This window comes from Oncorhynchus masou, chromosome 8 (assembly GCF_036934945.1).
Source record: "Oncorhynchus masou masou isolate Uvic2021 chromosome 8, UVic_Omas_1.1, whole genome shotgun sequence".
NCBI lineage: Eukaryota > Metazoa > Chordata > Actinopteri > Salmoniformes > Salmonidae > Oncorhynchus > Oncorhynchus masou.
The window spans coordinates 29,281,373-29,297,589 of record NC_088219.1 but is presented as its reverse complement, the minus strand read 5'-3'; the positions used below and the strand labels follow the sequence as shown (position 1 = coordinate 29,297,589).

Sequence of the window (16,217 nt, the reverse complement as noted above, 5' to 3'; positions counted from 1 at the left end):
ACTCTTTGTTTGTCAGCTCTCATCAGAGCATGGATGGCGTACATTACATTTCATCCCTTTTGAATGGGAATACATCTCTGGTTATCTTTAAGTGTTGTTCATTTTTTATTTGATCAACTGGGGGGAAAATGGTTTCATATATTGTTTCTTCTTCGTCTTGAAATGTGATGAGATTGTAATAGTTGAAAATAATTCCCTTTTTACTGAAATCAGTTTTTTCTCTGTACCGTAGAACCGGACATCCACTGCCAAACCATCCTCCACAAACAAAACGCCAGGTGACAGAGGACAACAGGGAGGAGACTAGAGAAGACTGAAAGAAGGACTAAGATCAGCAAACAACAAATACAAACACAACATCATCTGCAGAATGACCCTGGATCGCCACAACAAGAAGAAACGAGAAGGAGGTCTACTTGTAGTTTTGTAACATAAAACAAAGATACTTAACTAGAGTAGGGCATGATTTTTTTCTATAAAAACGTCATAAAATCCAACCAGAAAAAAAGCAACAAAAAAGTGCTTCCTGTCAACTGTAATTGCATGATTGACTGCTGGTGCATGACCATTGACCTTTGAACTGTCATTATCTACAAACTCAATTGGTACAAGTTATGGGGCCGACCCAGGACTGACTGGGTCAGGGACGAGTTTAAGGACCCCCCACCCCACCCCCCGCCCAAAAGGATTGGTTGGTGTTAGCAAGTTGAGTCTGGTAACACTACTGCCAAAATAGCTAATATTTTTTCCGTCTTCAGATTGCTATGATACAGTCAATCCAATGCTGAGCTTACCAATGCTTCTTTCACTTGGACCCTATTTCCTTGTTATTCTATGTGATATATGCACTATGCTCTGTGGATGTGTGTCTGTGTGTGTATGTGTGTGTATTTCTACCGCATGTGTTCTCTCGCTTCTGGCTTGGCAATGAGCCGTGTCCTGGTTGGTCAGTGCTCCTGTGATGTCACGGTGTGCTCAATGTGGGAATGAGAAACCCACTGTGCTCCCCTACTCGGGAGCGTCTGTCTGTGTGTGACGTCTTTCCTTTGTGAACGCGCTTCTCGTGTTCCTTTAGCTCTGTTCACCCCAGTTCCACTTTGTCTGGCTTTGATAGGGACTAGCTTCCTCCCCCTGTTTTAGGAGGGTGTGCTTTATTCAGACAATGGGAATGTTTTTCCAGATGGGAACAAAAAAAAAGTTTGTCGCTTGATAGCATTGCGTGGCAGCCAGTGTATTCTAACATTAATGCCCAACACATCCCAGATTTACGGTAGCATGGGGTCCCCTTCCCCTCCTACCCCCCCCCCCCCTCTGCCATGTTGACACCACACTCCTCTCCATCAACTCCTGTAGCTCCAACTTAAATCTCTACCATAACAGCTTCATCCACCGCTCTCTCTCATATTCTCTCTGTTTGCTGTGGCTATAGCACCTCACGACATCGCCCTTTTGTGGTTCACATTCAATTGTGCTTTTGATTTGAGGGGGTGAAGCAGACAAGGGATTAATGATCAGTGTGGATATTCATGGGAAAGAGATGGAGGTAAATGTGAAGGTTTAGATGGAATGCTAGAGACTAGCATAGCTAAGCAAGTAAGGACAGACTGACAGATAGCACTGTGATCGCCCAATTTAACACTGACCCCTGAGCCCATGTACCCTGTACTGTGAACTTATAGACACACACACACCTCATAAATGCATACACACACACACACACACACACACACACACACACACACACACACACATGCACACGCACATACAGTAATTCATTTATTGTGCCCTAGTTGTTATGAGAAGCCTGGTCGGACTCAGATTATGTACTTTGGTGTCTGCCACAGCAATAATATCAGACAAGAAGGGATATATATATATGTATATATGTGTGTGTATATATATATATATATATATACACATATATATATGTATATATAATATATATGTCTATATATATATATGTGTGTGTGTGTGTATACAGTGGGAGGGTGGATGTTCTGTATCTGCACATTATGGTAGCATTTAAAGCATTTCTCTCTCTGAAATTGGTGCAGACAAATCAGAAGCATGCATGTATACAAAAGGTACAATCCAAGACGGTATGCAAACAGTTTTCCCCTCACAAATGTGATCCGTTCAATGCATTCACGATTGACATTTCGTAATGGTATCTCCTCTGTTCCTCTGACCTTCATGTTGTTGTATTAGCATGGTGACACTGCCACCTGGTGTTACAAAGAGGTATCACAGACTAGATAACTGGATTAGCGCAGCAGCAGCTGGGGGGCAAAATAGTAAAGGTTTCGGAAAAGGATTTGGTCCAGCACTTAACGTAGCAGATATTACCCAGGATATGCTAACTTCATACATTGAATCTTAGGAATGGATCTCTCATGGTAGCATTTATTTACTATATATGTATGTAGTGTGGTTGGAGTGAATGTGACTATGAATGATTTAGTGAATAGACTAGTAACACGTCACCGACACGTATTCCCTGTCAATCAGTGCACATTAAAACCTCATCTGTTATGCCACATATATCACATATCACTTATCATTCACTCTTATTCCACTCAGGTTTCAGTTCTAGCAGGATCCAAGTTTTGCCCTGTTTTTGAGTTCAGAGCCCTCTGTAGAAAGAGAACCATGGGTGTCAACATGAGTGCTGCGGAATCAGTGTGTGTGTGTGTGTGTGTGTGTGTGTGTGTGTGTGTGTGTGTGTGTGTGTGTGTGTGTGTGTGTGTGTGTGTGTGTGTGTGTGTGTGAGAGAGAATGTGGTGGAGGGGTCATTGGTAACAGGTGAGGTGTAATTATAAAAGGGTAGCCTTTAGTTTGTATGTTGGTGGATTCCCTAGGTGAAAGGTCTGTGGTCTTTAAGCCTCACCTCTCCAGGTCACCTAATTTATCTTAAAACAGCAGTGTAGCTGATTGACTTATGTTGTTGCTTTGGGTCTGAATAGGCTAATGATGAAGAAAAGTGAGACTCTCAATCAGCAATTGATAAGTAAATCAATCTATCAATCAGGTTTTCCACAAGAACAAGACACTGATACCTGATATGGATGAGATATAGAGACCATAGTCCTGAAAGATATTTAAAATGGACGTACAGCATGTTTGATTAATCTCAGCTGAAGGGGATCTGTGTATGTGGGTTTAGAGGTTGGCAAGATCAAAATTAAAGTTGAGCCGGTCCACAAGCCTTTGCACTGTGAGAACTGTAGACTCCACCAGTGTGTATGTGTGTGTGTGTGTGCTTGTGGTGTTCAGAAGGTTGACGAGGGGAGATGGACATGGTTTTAAAACTAGGGACACAACATGAGGACATGGAAATGATCATGTATTTGAAAGAGTATTTTAAAATTACTGTTGCAAAGAATAGAGATCACCTATAATCCTTTAGAATGGAAATGTGACAATATTAACGCAATATGATATTACTCTATACTAAGGAATGCAACTGCACACATGCACAGAAAATGTTTTTATGAAAATATATGTATAAATATATGACAAAATATATTTAATTAGAATGCTATGCACCCTTATAGAGTTGTTATGGATGTTATTTAAGCATATTAACTAGACTATAGTATAGGTAAATGGCCACATCGTGGGGAATGTAGAGGCTTTGTAGGTATTTCAAATTGTTTTCTTTTCTTTTTTTATTGTCATGGAGAGAGGAAAAACAAACGTGAATATGTATTCAAGCCTTTGTTTCAATCAGATTTTATTCTGACATGAAGATATGTATAGGTCATCTACTCTGTACACCAGCTCCAACCATTTACAGAAATGAATAGAGAAAGATGTGAACATACCTGATGTGTTCTCTTACACATTTTGATGTGTTTGAGAATCAAATGTAAATTGATGTACGTTTGTAAATGTAAATTGTAAATCTATATGTATGTGTATAAAGGTAAGTACATTGGTGCGAAAGTTATCGGGCAGAGTGGTTCTTATCCTTTGTTTCAAAGACTTAGGCCTACGTATGACGGCTATCCATGTACTCTCACAGGAATATTTAAAACCTTATATATTTTTTAACAATCATAATTCTATCATTCAGTTTACATTAAGTTATTTAGGCTAAAACTACAACTCCCTGTGAACTCTCCCTTATTTGGTTTATGCAGGATGACGTCCAGTTTTTTCTGAGGTACTTTCAACGTTGTTTTGAGGAGCACTTACACTAAATTATTTTGTAGTAGTATTGGAGGCACGTGGAGGGCAAGGTGATCCGAAAAGATGGAATGAGGAGAAAAACTGACCTTTAGATGTGAAATTTGCTCGCTGTCTGTCATCTGCTATACGTTTGGTCTTGTTCGAAGGGCATGGTTTACAGCTGTTTGGTTTGTATTCGTAGTTTAAAGGATGTATTCGGGGGTACTGGGAGTCAAACGACTAGTCAGGCTATCCCGACCACCCGCCCTGTCATCAACGATGTGGCCCTCGTGCCTCAAGATTATTCTACAACACCAGGAGGGACACTCTTCAGTATGACCCCTGGAGGTATGTGAAACTCAATCATAATAATAGCCTTATAGTAAATACAATAATATATTATTTGAATAATAGTCATCATCGTCGTAACAATGTAGCAAATGGCGGGACAGGGAAGTGAACCGTGATCAATGGCGTGAAAGACAAATACCCTATGCATTGCGTCAATAGGGTTTACTCACTTGTTGAAATGAAGCGGAAACAATGTTGATTCAACCAGTTTGGCTCATAATGGGAAGGCATGTCCCATGCTTCGACTACTCAGCGGTCTAATGGCCACAAAGACGCCATCCTACTTTTGACACCAGTGTAGCGAACCCAGGTTGCTGTCGTGAAAAGCAAACACCCTACACATCATGCCAATAATTAACTCACTTGTTGGACATTGAAACATAGCTCATATAGGGATGATCGCAACAATAATAATAGGCCTAATTTAACATGTTTATTCTTTATCATTATTATTATCAATATCTGGTGCTTATTTGCCTTCATCTACCCTGTTTGTAATCTCTCTTACTGCCAATCGACCTCCACCAAACCCACCCAGGCACCCGAATCATCTACGACAGGAAGTTCCTCCTTGAGTGTCGAACCGCCCCTCTGGCGCGCACCACTCCATGTCGCCCTGACATCCCAGGGGTAACCAGCCCCCCCTCAGACAACACAACCACTGACACAGCCCACCCTAAACAGACCACCCAACAACCTCATTCCACCACCAGTAGTGCAGGTAAAGGTCTGGTGTGTGAGTGTGTGCACATGCATACACATGTTATATATTAGTGTCTATAATTTTTATGACTGTTTTCTATTTTCCTGCACTGTTTTCATCTTGTTTTTTTGCGGGGAAGGATGCTCAATTTGAAATGGACATTTAGCCATTTGATGGATCAGCTGGAGTATTGCAGCCTTGAGGATAACAAGGAACGTGTGTTTTACTGTGTGTTTTAAGCTGTCTCCTTCATTTAATAAACACAGCATTATAAAAGCGATGAAGAGACTGCCTCCTAGTGCTGCATTATTTATCTGCAGGCATAAATCAAATTGCTCAGGAAAAGAAAACACGAACATGCAATATTTCCTCACTCCTTCGTCCATTGATTTGATGTTATTTACTCATTGTCCTGTCTGAAGGATAAAGCCTTTGGATTATGTTTTAGTGTTCTCCAATAGAATTTTGTATACCCCAATGGCATTCTCAGAATGTGTTGCGGTTAAGTATTGGTGCAGGCCAGGGGTGGTCAACTTTTATGGGGGAGGTGGCTACAAAAATGGGGACTCATCATGGGGGGGACACTGTGGCTCACGGGTCTGCATACCCACACATTCGGCCCTAGCAGAATTTGTTGTATCCCTTCCAGCCTCCCCGCCCACATTTGTTTTGTTTGTTTCAGTTCTAAAGCAAGTTAGCTGCAATTCTTCACTTTTTGCCATGGGGCAGAGAGAAAAATTAGCAGTTTTACAGCTAATTTCCTACAATTCTACACATTTTGCATTGGGTGGAGACAAACGTTTACAGTTTTTAATATGATATCTGATGATCAATGGGGGCCCCCTGGTCGGTAATTCGACCATGATTACTACAAGTTTAGATAGAATACACAAAGGTCAAAAACTAACTCTCAACAGTAAGTTGAGAACCTATGTTAGTTCCTAAAAAAGTATTCGTAGGCCTACAAAAGGGCCAGTTGCCCATCTCTGGTGTAGGCTAATGTGTTGATTGAAAAACTGCTTCATATTTTTCCAGAGGAACTGAAGCTGAATAATAACATTAAAAAATATCTTTGTCATCCATTTTTATTTCATCCGTGTTCTCTCTACTATTAAGTGTTGAGAGAATATACCATAGAAGCAGATTGCAATTAATTGAGGATTTATTAAACAAACATACTTCGGTCCTTTAAAAAAATACATTACTCTTATGAAATATTTACATTTTAAAATAATACTGTATCAACACTGGGTCATACAGAGGAATTAAAGCACTTAAGGGGTCTGCGTTGTCATTAGTCCTTATACATTATAAGTGATTCTCTTTATCCTTTTTTGACGATTCTTGTGATCTTTTTCAGTGCTTGTGTTCAGTCTGCTTCAGTGCCCAGTATAACCATAGTGTACTGGCTGAAAGCAGCAGCTGTCCTTGTAGAAAAGCCTTGAGCTTTGAGACTACACTCACAGAGTAAGCCCACACCTTTGCACCTCAACTTTCTTCCTGAGGCCTGCACATTGAGAGCAGAAGCTGGGACAGAGTGGTGTTTACCTGGGATGGAAAGTGTCCATGTTGGCACACAGGCTGATCAGTGGCAACCACACTCCTCCACCACCATACCCTCAAAGTGCCGTGTCTCCACCTCACTGTTCTCGTAGTACAGCATGGAGAGAGGGGCCAGTCGGGTGGGCACACAGAACGGGCATGGGACCCTGTCTGGGTGGTGAAGTTTCAGCAGACTCTGGAGAGAGAAGAGAGAGATGTTAATGCAAGTGAAATCATAAACTAAGGGAAAAAGGCAATATTGTAATATGAAACAAATCAAAGGCTCTGTTTCAAGCATTATTTTCAGCAGTGATCATGTAGTGTTGGCAGTTTTACCTGCATGTAAGCATGGTTGGTGGGGGTGAAGGTCTCGTCCACTGGGGTAGGGCAGCTGCCCTCACAGCGGTAGGCATTGTAGCGCTTGGGGTAGACAATCCACTCGTTCCAGCCAATCTGGTCAAAGTCCACCCACATGTCCACCTTCCTGCACAACGGGTCCTTCCTCTCCTCCATGGGGGCCACACCAGGGGCCACCCCAGCCACTCCTGCTCTCTGGTGGTACCCATGCCTTTTCCTGCGACTGGTTCCTTTTCCGCCCTCTACCTCTACGCTGGCAGCAGGGTCGGCCCCAGCTCTAGCTCGCTCCCAGTCCAGAGTGACGTACTTGGAGTGCTCAGCGGTGTGGATGAGGGTGGGAGCCCGTTTCTCTGCCTGGTGCTTGGAGAAGACCACCACCATGACCCGGTCGGCTGTGGGGTGCAGGACCCTCTCTTGTCCCTCCTCCTCCTCTCTCTCCACTGGCCTGCGCACTTCCTGGCCAGGTGCGGAGCCTCTCTGGTGCTGCCAGTAGTAGTGGAGCAGGGCGGTGACGTTGAACACCCTCCAGTTGGATGTGGAGGTCAGAGAGCTTGGCTCTGCCTTCAGGTGGCCCAGGAAGAGGCTCTCCTTTGGGCATGGCGAGCTGGAGTAGGAGCATCTCTGGGAGTGGTACATGTCCACAGTGACACGCTTAGAGGCAGAGAATGCAGGCAGGCGGATCCGCAGCTCGGAGCGCTGGACCTTGTCACTTGCAGAGATGGAGGACATGTCAAAGGTGACAGACCACCTCCCACCGATCTGGTGACAACCTGGGGAGATAACATAGAAAATCAGTTCGACATGCATGATGCAGAGGGCAGACTAGGATTATGAAAGTGTGCAATCATCTCTCTTTCACCTCTGTGACTATCAGACTATGTCCCATTCATTACAATCACAGATGGTGTCACATGCCTTTTATTGTTGCCCACAGCTAGCAAGTAAAATGGGTGCCACAAGACAGCTTTCACACGTCCTCTTTTGACATGCGATGAGCAGTTGATCAAGTAGAATGTTGTTACTGTCACACTGTATTGCTCCGCGCCTGACACTGTTATAACAGACAGCCTGGGGCTAGTATACACACTTTTAAATAATACCCGCTGAAATTATGCATATGGAAGGCTCTTCACAATAAACATTGTATAAGGTGTCCAAGTGCTAAAATAATTACTATGTTTACTGAGGGTAAATTTAATTATGCAAACATAATAGTTCAAATATGACTTCACATTGAATTCGTGTGTCCAATTATGTTGCGTAAAAGTGCTTTCACACATCTCCAAAACATAATATAATTAATTGTAAACAGAAAAAAATCCACGATATAAACTAAGTGTTTTGTAAAATAAAAATACTCACTTTTGGCAACCAGACTGAGTACGTAGTCAGAGTCGTGAAGGCGGGGGTTGTCATCGTTGTTGGTCCGGGCGGCGCTAACAGTTGGCGTCCTGGCTGTGTCTCCCTCGAGTAGAGTCCGGTAGAGCTGCATCATGTAGAGTGGGAACCTGTTCGAATGACGAACAGGGTGCCTGTGACCTCCGCTTGGCGGGGGAAACCTACGAATCCCGTGGAAGAAAGCCTCACGGTCCCCTGGGAAATTCTCTGCTCCAACCACACAGATCGAGTCCACCAGAAGCGCCAAGAAGAAAGCCAGAGTGAGTCCTTCCATAATCCCTAGTTATTTTAATGTATTATTTTCCTGTAAAATTGAAGCCAGTGAAGCTCTTGTTGTGAGACAGACAGATATGGTAGAGCTCCTTCTCCCGTTGTGAATACCTCAGGTGAGATGCTGTCTGCTGGAGTGGGAACACTTATAACAACCCTGTCTTTCTTGAAGAGTTCTGTCGTGCCTCGAGCTTTTGAAGTGAATGTGTGATCCACGGGAGAACAGAGAGTTCAAAGGCCAAGGTCGTTGTGTAGGCAATCGAAACCAACGGCTCTTTGGAGTAGGCAAGGTGTTAACTTGAATACCACTGCACTGAATGTTATGTATCAGAGATCTCTTTGATAAGGAACCACGATAAAATTAGTTAAGCAGATTAGTAGCTGAACATTGCGCTTTGATGAATGGGAATGAGGAATGAACAACACACGATTTAATCACTCCAATGGCCTTTTTATTAGATGGATCATAAGAAGAGGAAGTCATCTCTTTATCACCTAGGTAAGAAATCAAGAAAGCTGACACAACTTCTCTTTACGAAAATGAAATGTCAGTGCTCAGATTGTATAGGCCTAAAATGTTTGATCATTCTTTATGACCACAGTAATTATAACTTATTTTATACCATCACGGATAACAAATAATTGTATGAGCCTTCTCGCAAGACAATGAGACAGTCTTATCAACCTTATAATCACACACATTACAGCTTTCTGTTTGTTCCTTTTACATTGCAATGACATGCTATTGACGAAATGGAATTGGCCTATTTATTTTTAGAAGGCCTGTGCAGTCTCCTTGTGTTAAGCATCTCTTGGATATTATCTGTATAGGTGTAGGCTAGAGATTATTTGCCGTATGATAGATATTCTCTGAAGAGGGACTAGCTAGGCTACGGTTAAATAAATGTTAAAAAATATATATATATTTTTTTAAATACAGGGATTCATAGACTTCTAACTAGCCTACTTCTTTCTTAGAAGAATCTGAAGAAAGACACAGCAAAGTAGGTGTATGGGAACTATTTGATGACAAAAAGGTGTGAAAGAAGGCTTATGATGATGGTGCACGATGTTTGGTGGAGCTTTCACTTTGAAATGCTTTGAAGAGTAATCTTCAAAAGATATTTGAACTCTACCATAAACAATAAATGTATTATTTCCATAGAAAGTATTTTATTGGAAAGAAAGTAAAGTAATTACAACAACTCTGATTGGGAAAACAGAAACAGGCTTTAGGGTGTTTAGCTGCATATTTTATTTGTACCTAGTATATTTGATATTGGAATTTTATGGAAATAAATGTAACCTTTTGGAAATTGTATTTTTTAAATTAATATCTGGCACATTTGACCAGATAAAACATAAATTAACAATGTTTTAGCAATTGTATTCAATAGCTCGCAATGTATTAGTACAATGTATTAGCTATTGACAATGTATTAACAATTAATACAATTAAGAATGTATTAGCTATTGCATTCAATACAACTAACAATGAACAATTAATATATTTAACCATACATTAGCTATTAACATTATATTAGCTATTGTATTCAACAGCTTGTTAGGCTACAGATTTTATTCAATTTTATGGAAATGTTGTTCTTTATTAACATCTGGCATATAAACCAGATAACACATAATTAAGATTACAAATGTATTTTGTATAGCTTGTCTTGTGTTGCACTATATCAAATCAATTATATTTCCGGGCAAAGAACAATCTGCAATAGTTGATAGGCTACTACTGTTCAGTGGACATTTCCAATTGAAGTGAAACAAATGATTCAACCACGGTCAATAAAAAAAGATTTTAGGCCTAATTGTGATACAGGTATGGACTGAGCCAAGGCTACAATAAAGTGATACAATTAGCTCAATAAATAATGTTTAGGCAGTTTTATGAGATCTACCGTGAGCCTATTGTTTCATCTTAGGCCCACCTCATGCACAGGCCGGCACATGGAGCCAACACCCTGATCTGAACAGGTTTGGCTTTGGATCCATTTATTATCGGATCCATCCAGCAGGGGGAAATGTGTGGCTAAGAATCAACAATCTAATGAGCAGTCAGTTGCTAAACTGAAATAACTGTTCTGTTCATATTGGAATCTTGATGAGTTTTTATTAAGCATTATTAGTCCTCTCTGATGGCGTGAGTTAATTTATAGAGCGAGAGAAAGAGATCTGTGTGTGTGTTTATTGGAAGTAGTGAGGGGTTCAGGGGGATTATGAAAACTTCTACAGTGCTATAATGTGCGCTGGTGAACTGACCAACGCTTATTTAAAATGGGTTCGATTGCCATCGACAGGAAGAATTGTGTTCAGCATTAGTACTGTTGGTGAGTGTGCAGCAGTGTATAGGGGCCTCTAGGAGCCCATTACCATCAGCTCCATGAAGGGCTCATATTGGACATGTAAAGGCAATGTGAGGCAGAGAGGGACACCTCATTCTGTGTCAGTGACTTGAGCTCCAGACTGATTGCCTAATTAATTGGCAGGGATGTTGATCGCTGTGAATTAGTTAGCAAAATAGATGAGCCCCAAGCAACAGCAATGAAACCCATATGGGGGTGTGGGAGTGTGTGTTGAGGGAGGGGGGAACAGGCCCAGACTTTTGTGCTTCTAAGGAGAAAAGAAGCGTGTGTGTCTGTGTTAGAGCCGGCTAGCAAACAAAGAGGCTGTCAAATATTAAAGGGCTTTCCAGTGGCCCCTGCGTCAATAGAATAATGGAGATAATTATCCCCGGTGCGGAGGAGAGCCGCCAATTGAAACAGGGCCCTTTGATAGGAACTTTAATTCAGTATTGCTGCTATTTGATTAAGATTCAGTTGGAATGGAGCCGTGCGTGTGTGTGCGTAAGTGTGTGTGTCAGCCCCAGTCTTTAGGTCCTATTTAAATAATCTCTGCTACGTTACTGTTGCTCATCGTAATGAATTTAATAGACAGAATTATGCATCTTTTAAAATCCAGAATGTCTATGATATATATGATTCACATACTCTGGTCAAGGGTCAATGTGTAGGCTAAATTCAAATTGCCCATAGTACATGTAATAGATTTACGTTGACACTGACATATAATATTCATTACTATCACTAATGGTTCCTCTAGTTATTAACTGAGCTACTATCACGGTGCCTCATGTCATGACTCTGTAGAGAGCTGAAATTCAAGAGCTGAAACACGTCTGTCCTCAACCCCAGAGAACATAATATCTTTCTTTGACTTAGAACCGTTGTAAGGCTACAGATTTCTCTATATGTAGTTTGCAAACAGGGTGCTGTAAGCTTTGCCCTTTACTTAGTGACTCAGATAGCACCCACTCTCCTCGATGCCCAGTGTGCCCATTCTCAGTCCTAACAGTCCTGCCAATCGCCCTCACTTAATGACTCAACAACCTTTTACGGCATCAGACAGTCTATAACTCCCGTGTTTAATTGCTAAATCATAATTATTTCACAACTATGGCCTATTTATTGCCTTACGTCCCTAATCTTACTTCATTTGCACACACTCTATATAGACTTTTTCTATTGTGTGATTGACTGTACGTTTGTTTATTCCATGTGTAACTCTGTGTTGTTCTTTGTGTCGACACTGCTTTGCTTTATCTTGGCCAGGTCGCAGTTGTAAATGAGAACTTGTTCTCAACTGGCCTAGTTAAATAAAGGTGAAAGAAATAAAAAATATAACCCATAATCTATAGCCCCCAGAATGCACAATTTACATGTATAGGACTGGGAGGAATATGATGATTGTAGCAGTAGAACAGCTGATAGTGTCTGCAGTCTGGCCAAAGGCTGATATGTGGTGTTTAGAGTGTCTGGTGCTTCTTTGAGACTCTGGTCGGAATCAAAACGTGTTTCTCACTACTCTATCTGTTTGGAGCGCTTTTGATGAAAACCTCACTGCCATTAGAGCAACCACCCTCAGCCGTGTGGTTAGTGTAGCTCTTTCTAGACAAGCTAACAGTGTTCTGAACAAACTAGTCTGACATGAGTCAAGTTATGCCAATCTTATTTACGCTTACTTTAGTCATACCCAGGCCACCAGATGTTAAATGGTATGACGTTATGACTGCATATCTGTGACCTCACAGACTCTTTGTCCACAAGACAGAGTTGTTGTCAATACCATCTCCAGTCATGACATTTGATTAATTATGAAGTGAGTAAGATGAAATAAATGAACCCAACCGTGACTGGTGATAATATACACTGAGTGTACAAAACATTAAGGACTCCTGCTCTTTCCATGACATAGACTGACCAGGAGAATCCAGGTGAAAGCTACGATCCCTTATTGATGTAATTTGTTGAATCCGCTTGAATCATTTTAGTTGAAGGAGAGGGGACAGGTAGAATGATTTTTAAGCCTTGAGACTATTGAGACATGGATTGTGTGTGTGCCATTCAGAGGGTGAATGGACAAGACATAATATTTAAGTGCTTTTGAACAGGGTATGGTAGTAGGTGTCAGGCCCAATGTTTTGTGTCAAGAACTGCAACACTGCTGGGTTTTTCATGCTCAACAGTTTCCCATGTTTATCAAGAATGGTCCAACACCTAATGGACATGTAGCCAACTTGACACAACTGTGTGAAGCATTGGAGTTAACATGTGCCAGCATCCCTGTGGAACAACACTTTCGTCACTTTGTAGAGTACTTACCTGACGAATTGAGGCTGTTCTGAGGGCAAAGTTACACATTTGATGACTTGAAACTCGACTTGATAGAAAATAAAATAACTTGAGACTTGACTTGCACTTAGCACCTCAAAACTCGGGACTCGACTTTGACTTAAGACTGATGACTTTAAATTATATGGCCATGTTTTGTAACATTATGTCACTTATTTTGTGGCACAGTCTGTGGATCTCCGCGAAGGCCGAGACCTTAGCCGCAACATCGCCCGTGCAACAACAACAAAACGTGCAATAGATTGGCTAGTGAAGTGCACAGTTTGCTGATTGGACCAGCAAACTGTCAATCAACACAGATCAGATGAGTTTTGGAACAGATTGCTGATTCTTTTGGAGAGCTATAGAATCGTAAGCACAAATTGTAGGGAGAGATGATTGCCAGAATGAATAAATATGCAGCTCCAAAAATGTTTGATGTTCAAGAATATGAACTGTTTACGTTGCAAGCTCACCAGCAATGAGGTATCAAGCAACAATTACGAGCACAGGCCTACTGGTCTTTTAGGAGGCCTATGTCAAAATTGCTTGAAATTGATCATTATTTATGAAGTTTAAATTTGGAATATGTTGTTTAAATGATTTATTACTGTGGGCGACTCCACTTGCTCTCCAAACGTCAGCCATTGGAGAGCGATTTGTTCTCTTGTTTAAATGGTTGTTGTTGCTTTCTTTCACACGTTTAAATGCATAGGCTACATTGTAAATATATACTGTATACCATCTAATCCTAATTGCTAGCAGTCAATCATTACATCCACATAACGTTTATTCCAACATTTAGACATTTCTGTTTCATGTTTGATACAATGGATCACCAAGACCAGTACATAAATCGACACTCTTTGCACGTCAACCTGCCTTGCATTCTGCTGATGTCATGCCCTTACAACTGCTACAAGGACCCTATTTTGCAATTACATCATCAATTACATTTTGTAGACAAAATAATGAAAGGAGTTGTCTGGTAGCCTCAATAAATAGACAAAAATGTGTAGTTGAACAAGTCATTGCATGTATAGATATTTGTTTTTACTTGACTTGTGACTTAACTTTAGAACTTGTGACCAAACTTGACTTGCTCTTAGAATGTACAACTTGGACTCGACCCATTCTACTTGGGACTGTGACTTGATCCGGTGATCCTGTGACTTGAGACTTGCTTGTGACTTGAATAATAGTAACTTGGTCCCACTTCTGTTACATTTATAATTGTCTAGGGGTGGATCGGACATTATACATTTTTTCCATTATGTTCCATAGAGAACAGAGAACACGGTTCTGAGAAAACACAGCAGGAATGCGACAATCTTAGGGAGGAAATTGCAGGAAAATAATAGGTATGAGAAATAGGTGTTCTTCTCCTACAGTACACCCAGAATCCTATGGACCATAATTATGGGTAAATTACAAGTATTGACAGATGGTATTGTAAGGCAGTGGTATTATTATCTTTGTACTCTTTTAAAATATTTAAAATACAACATTGATGAAAATTATCCATTGTATGTCATGCTGCTCTCCAAACTTGTCACGCTCTGACCTTAGAGATCCTTTTTATGTCTCTATTTGGTTTGGTCGGGGGGTATTCTATGCCGGGAAAGGGTTCTCAATCAGGGACAGCTGTCTGTCATTGTCTCTGATTGAGAACGATACTTAGGTAGCCCTTTTCCCACCTGTCTTTGTGGGAAGTTGACTTTGTTTATGGCACATAGCCTTTAGCGTCACGGTTTGTTTTGTAGTGTTTATTGTTTTTTTCGGCATATTTTCTAAATAACATAATAAAAGAAATGCTGCACCTTGGTCCAGTTCTTTCAACGACCATGACAAAACTACTGCTGGTTAGAAGTTGATCATAGCAGATCTATGCATTTTCAACCTGGACTCAAGGAGCAGCAGTGTAAAAACAAAGGGGGGGAGTAAATGTAAATAGTCCTGGTGGCCATTTGATTAGTTCAGTTGTTCAGCAGTCTTATGGCTAAATGGGTAGAAGCTGTTAAGGAGCCTTTTGTTCCTAGATTTGGCGCTTCGGTACCGCTTGCCGTGGGCTAGCAGAAAGAACAGTCTATGACTTGTGTGACTGGAGTCTTTGAAGATTTTTTGTGCCTTACTCTGACACCGCCGAGTATATAGGTCCTGGATGTCAGGAAGCTTGGCCCCAGTGATGTACTAGGCCGTACGCACTACTCTCTGTAGCGCCTTCCGAGCAGTTGCCATACCAGGCGGTAATGTAACCGGTCCGAATGCTCTCGAATGGTGCAGCTGTAGAGCTTTTTGAGGATCTGGGGACCCATGCCAACTCTTTTCAGTCTCCTGAGGGGGAAAGGTGTTTTCGTGCCCTCTTCACAACTGTCTTGGTGTGTTTGGACCATGATAGTTTGTTGGTGATGTGGACACCAAGGAACTTGAAACACTCGACCCACTCCACTTCAGTCCCGTTGATGTTAATGGGGGCCTCATGGCTACCAACGTGAGTGCTACGGGGCAGAAGTCATTTAGGCAGGTTATCTTCTATGTCTTTGGCACAGGGACTATGGTGTTATGCTTGAAACATGTAGGTATTATGGACTTGGTCAGGGATGTTGAAGATGTCAGTGAAGACACTTACCAGTTGGTCCTGGTAATCTGTATGGCCCCACGGCCTTGTGAATGTTGACCTGTTTAAAGGTCTTGCTCACAAAACCTTGGGGCTCCCAAGTGGCGCAGTGAACTAAGGCACCACA

General features: G+C 41.5%; 3 protein-coding genes across 3 annotated transcripts in view; 2 read left to right on the top strand and 1 right to left on the bottom strand.

The window, feature by feature from the left end:
- Window positions 1–2,539, top strand: part of ank1b (ankyrin 1, erythrocytic b) — a 96,911-nt gene extending 94,372 nt beyond the window's left edge. Inside the window, exon 42 of the mRNA XM_064972172.1 lies at window positions 233–2,539. The gene's annotated coding sequence lies outside the window, so the exon portion shown is untranslated. The remainder of the gene's footprint in view (window positions 1–232) is intronic.
- Window positions 2,540–2,631: 92 nt separating this feature from the next.
- LOC135544509 (eukaryotic translation initiation factor 4E-binding protein 1-like) lies at window positions 2,632–5,504 on the top strand. The gene is made up of 2 exons (XM_064972175.1): window positions 2,632–4,518; window positions 5,060–5,504. Exons 1-2 carry the CDS (start codon window positions 4,341–4,343, stop codon window positions 5,293–5,295), a joined length of 414 nt encoding a protein of 137 aa, XP_064828247.1. The 5' UTR covers window positions 2,632–4,340; the 3' UTR covers window positions 5,296–5,504.
- A 789-nt stretch (window positions 5,505–6,293) lies between these two features.
- On the bottom strand, window positions 6,294–8,995 carry LOC135544506 (nodal homolog 2-A-like). The gene is made up of 3 exons (XM_064972169.1): window positions 8,486–8,995; window positions 7,103–7,893; window positions 6,294–6,962 (listed from the first exon to the last, which is right to left on the bottom strand). The coding sequence occupies exons 1-3, from the start codon at window positions 8,793–8,795 to the stop codon at window positions 6,810–6,812; spliced, it is 1,254 nt and encodes a 417-aa protein (XP_064828241.1). The 5' UTR covers window positions 8,796–8,995; the 3' UTR covers window positions 6,294–6,809.
- Window positions 8,996–16,217: the final 7,222 nt, after the last annotated feature.

What these genes read in the sequence shown, in the direction of transcription:
- LOC135544509 (XM_064972175.1), top strand. Translation starts at nt 4,341, where the DNA reads ATGGTTTACAGCTGTTTGGTTTGTATTCGTAGTTTAAAGGATGTATTC. An exon ending in CTTCAGTATGACCCCTGGAG is followed by an intron (nt 4,519 to 5,059) that starts GTATGTGAAACT and finishes AAACCCACCCAG; the next exon opens with GCACCCGAATCATCTACGAC.
- LOC135544506 (XM_064972169.1), bottom strand. Translation starts at nt 8,795, where the DNA reads ATGGAAGGACTCACTCTGGCTTTCTTCTTGGCGCTTCTGGTGGACTCG. An exon ending in ACTCAGTCTGGTTGCCAAAA is followed by an intron (nt 7,894 to 8,485) that starts GTGAGTATTTTT and finishes TTATCTCCCCAG; the next exon opens with GTTGTCACCAGATCGGTGGG. An exon ending in CCAACCATGCTTACATGCAG is followed by an intron (nt 6,963 to 7,102) that starts GTAAAACTGCCA and finishes TTCTCTCTCCAG; the next exon opens with AGTCTGCTGAAACTTCACCA.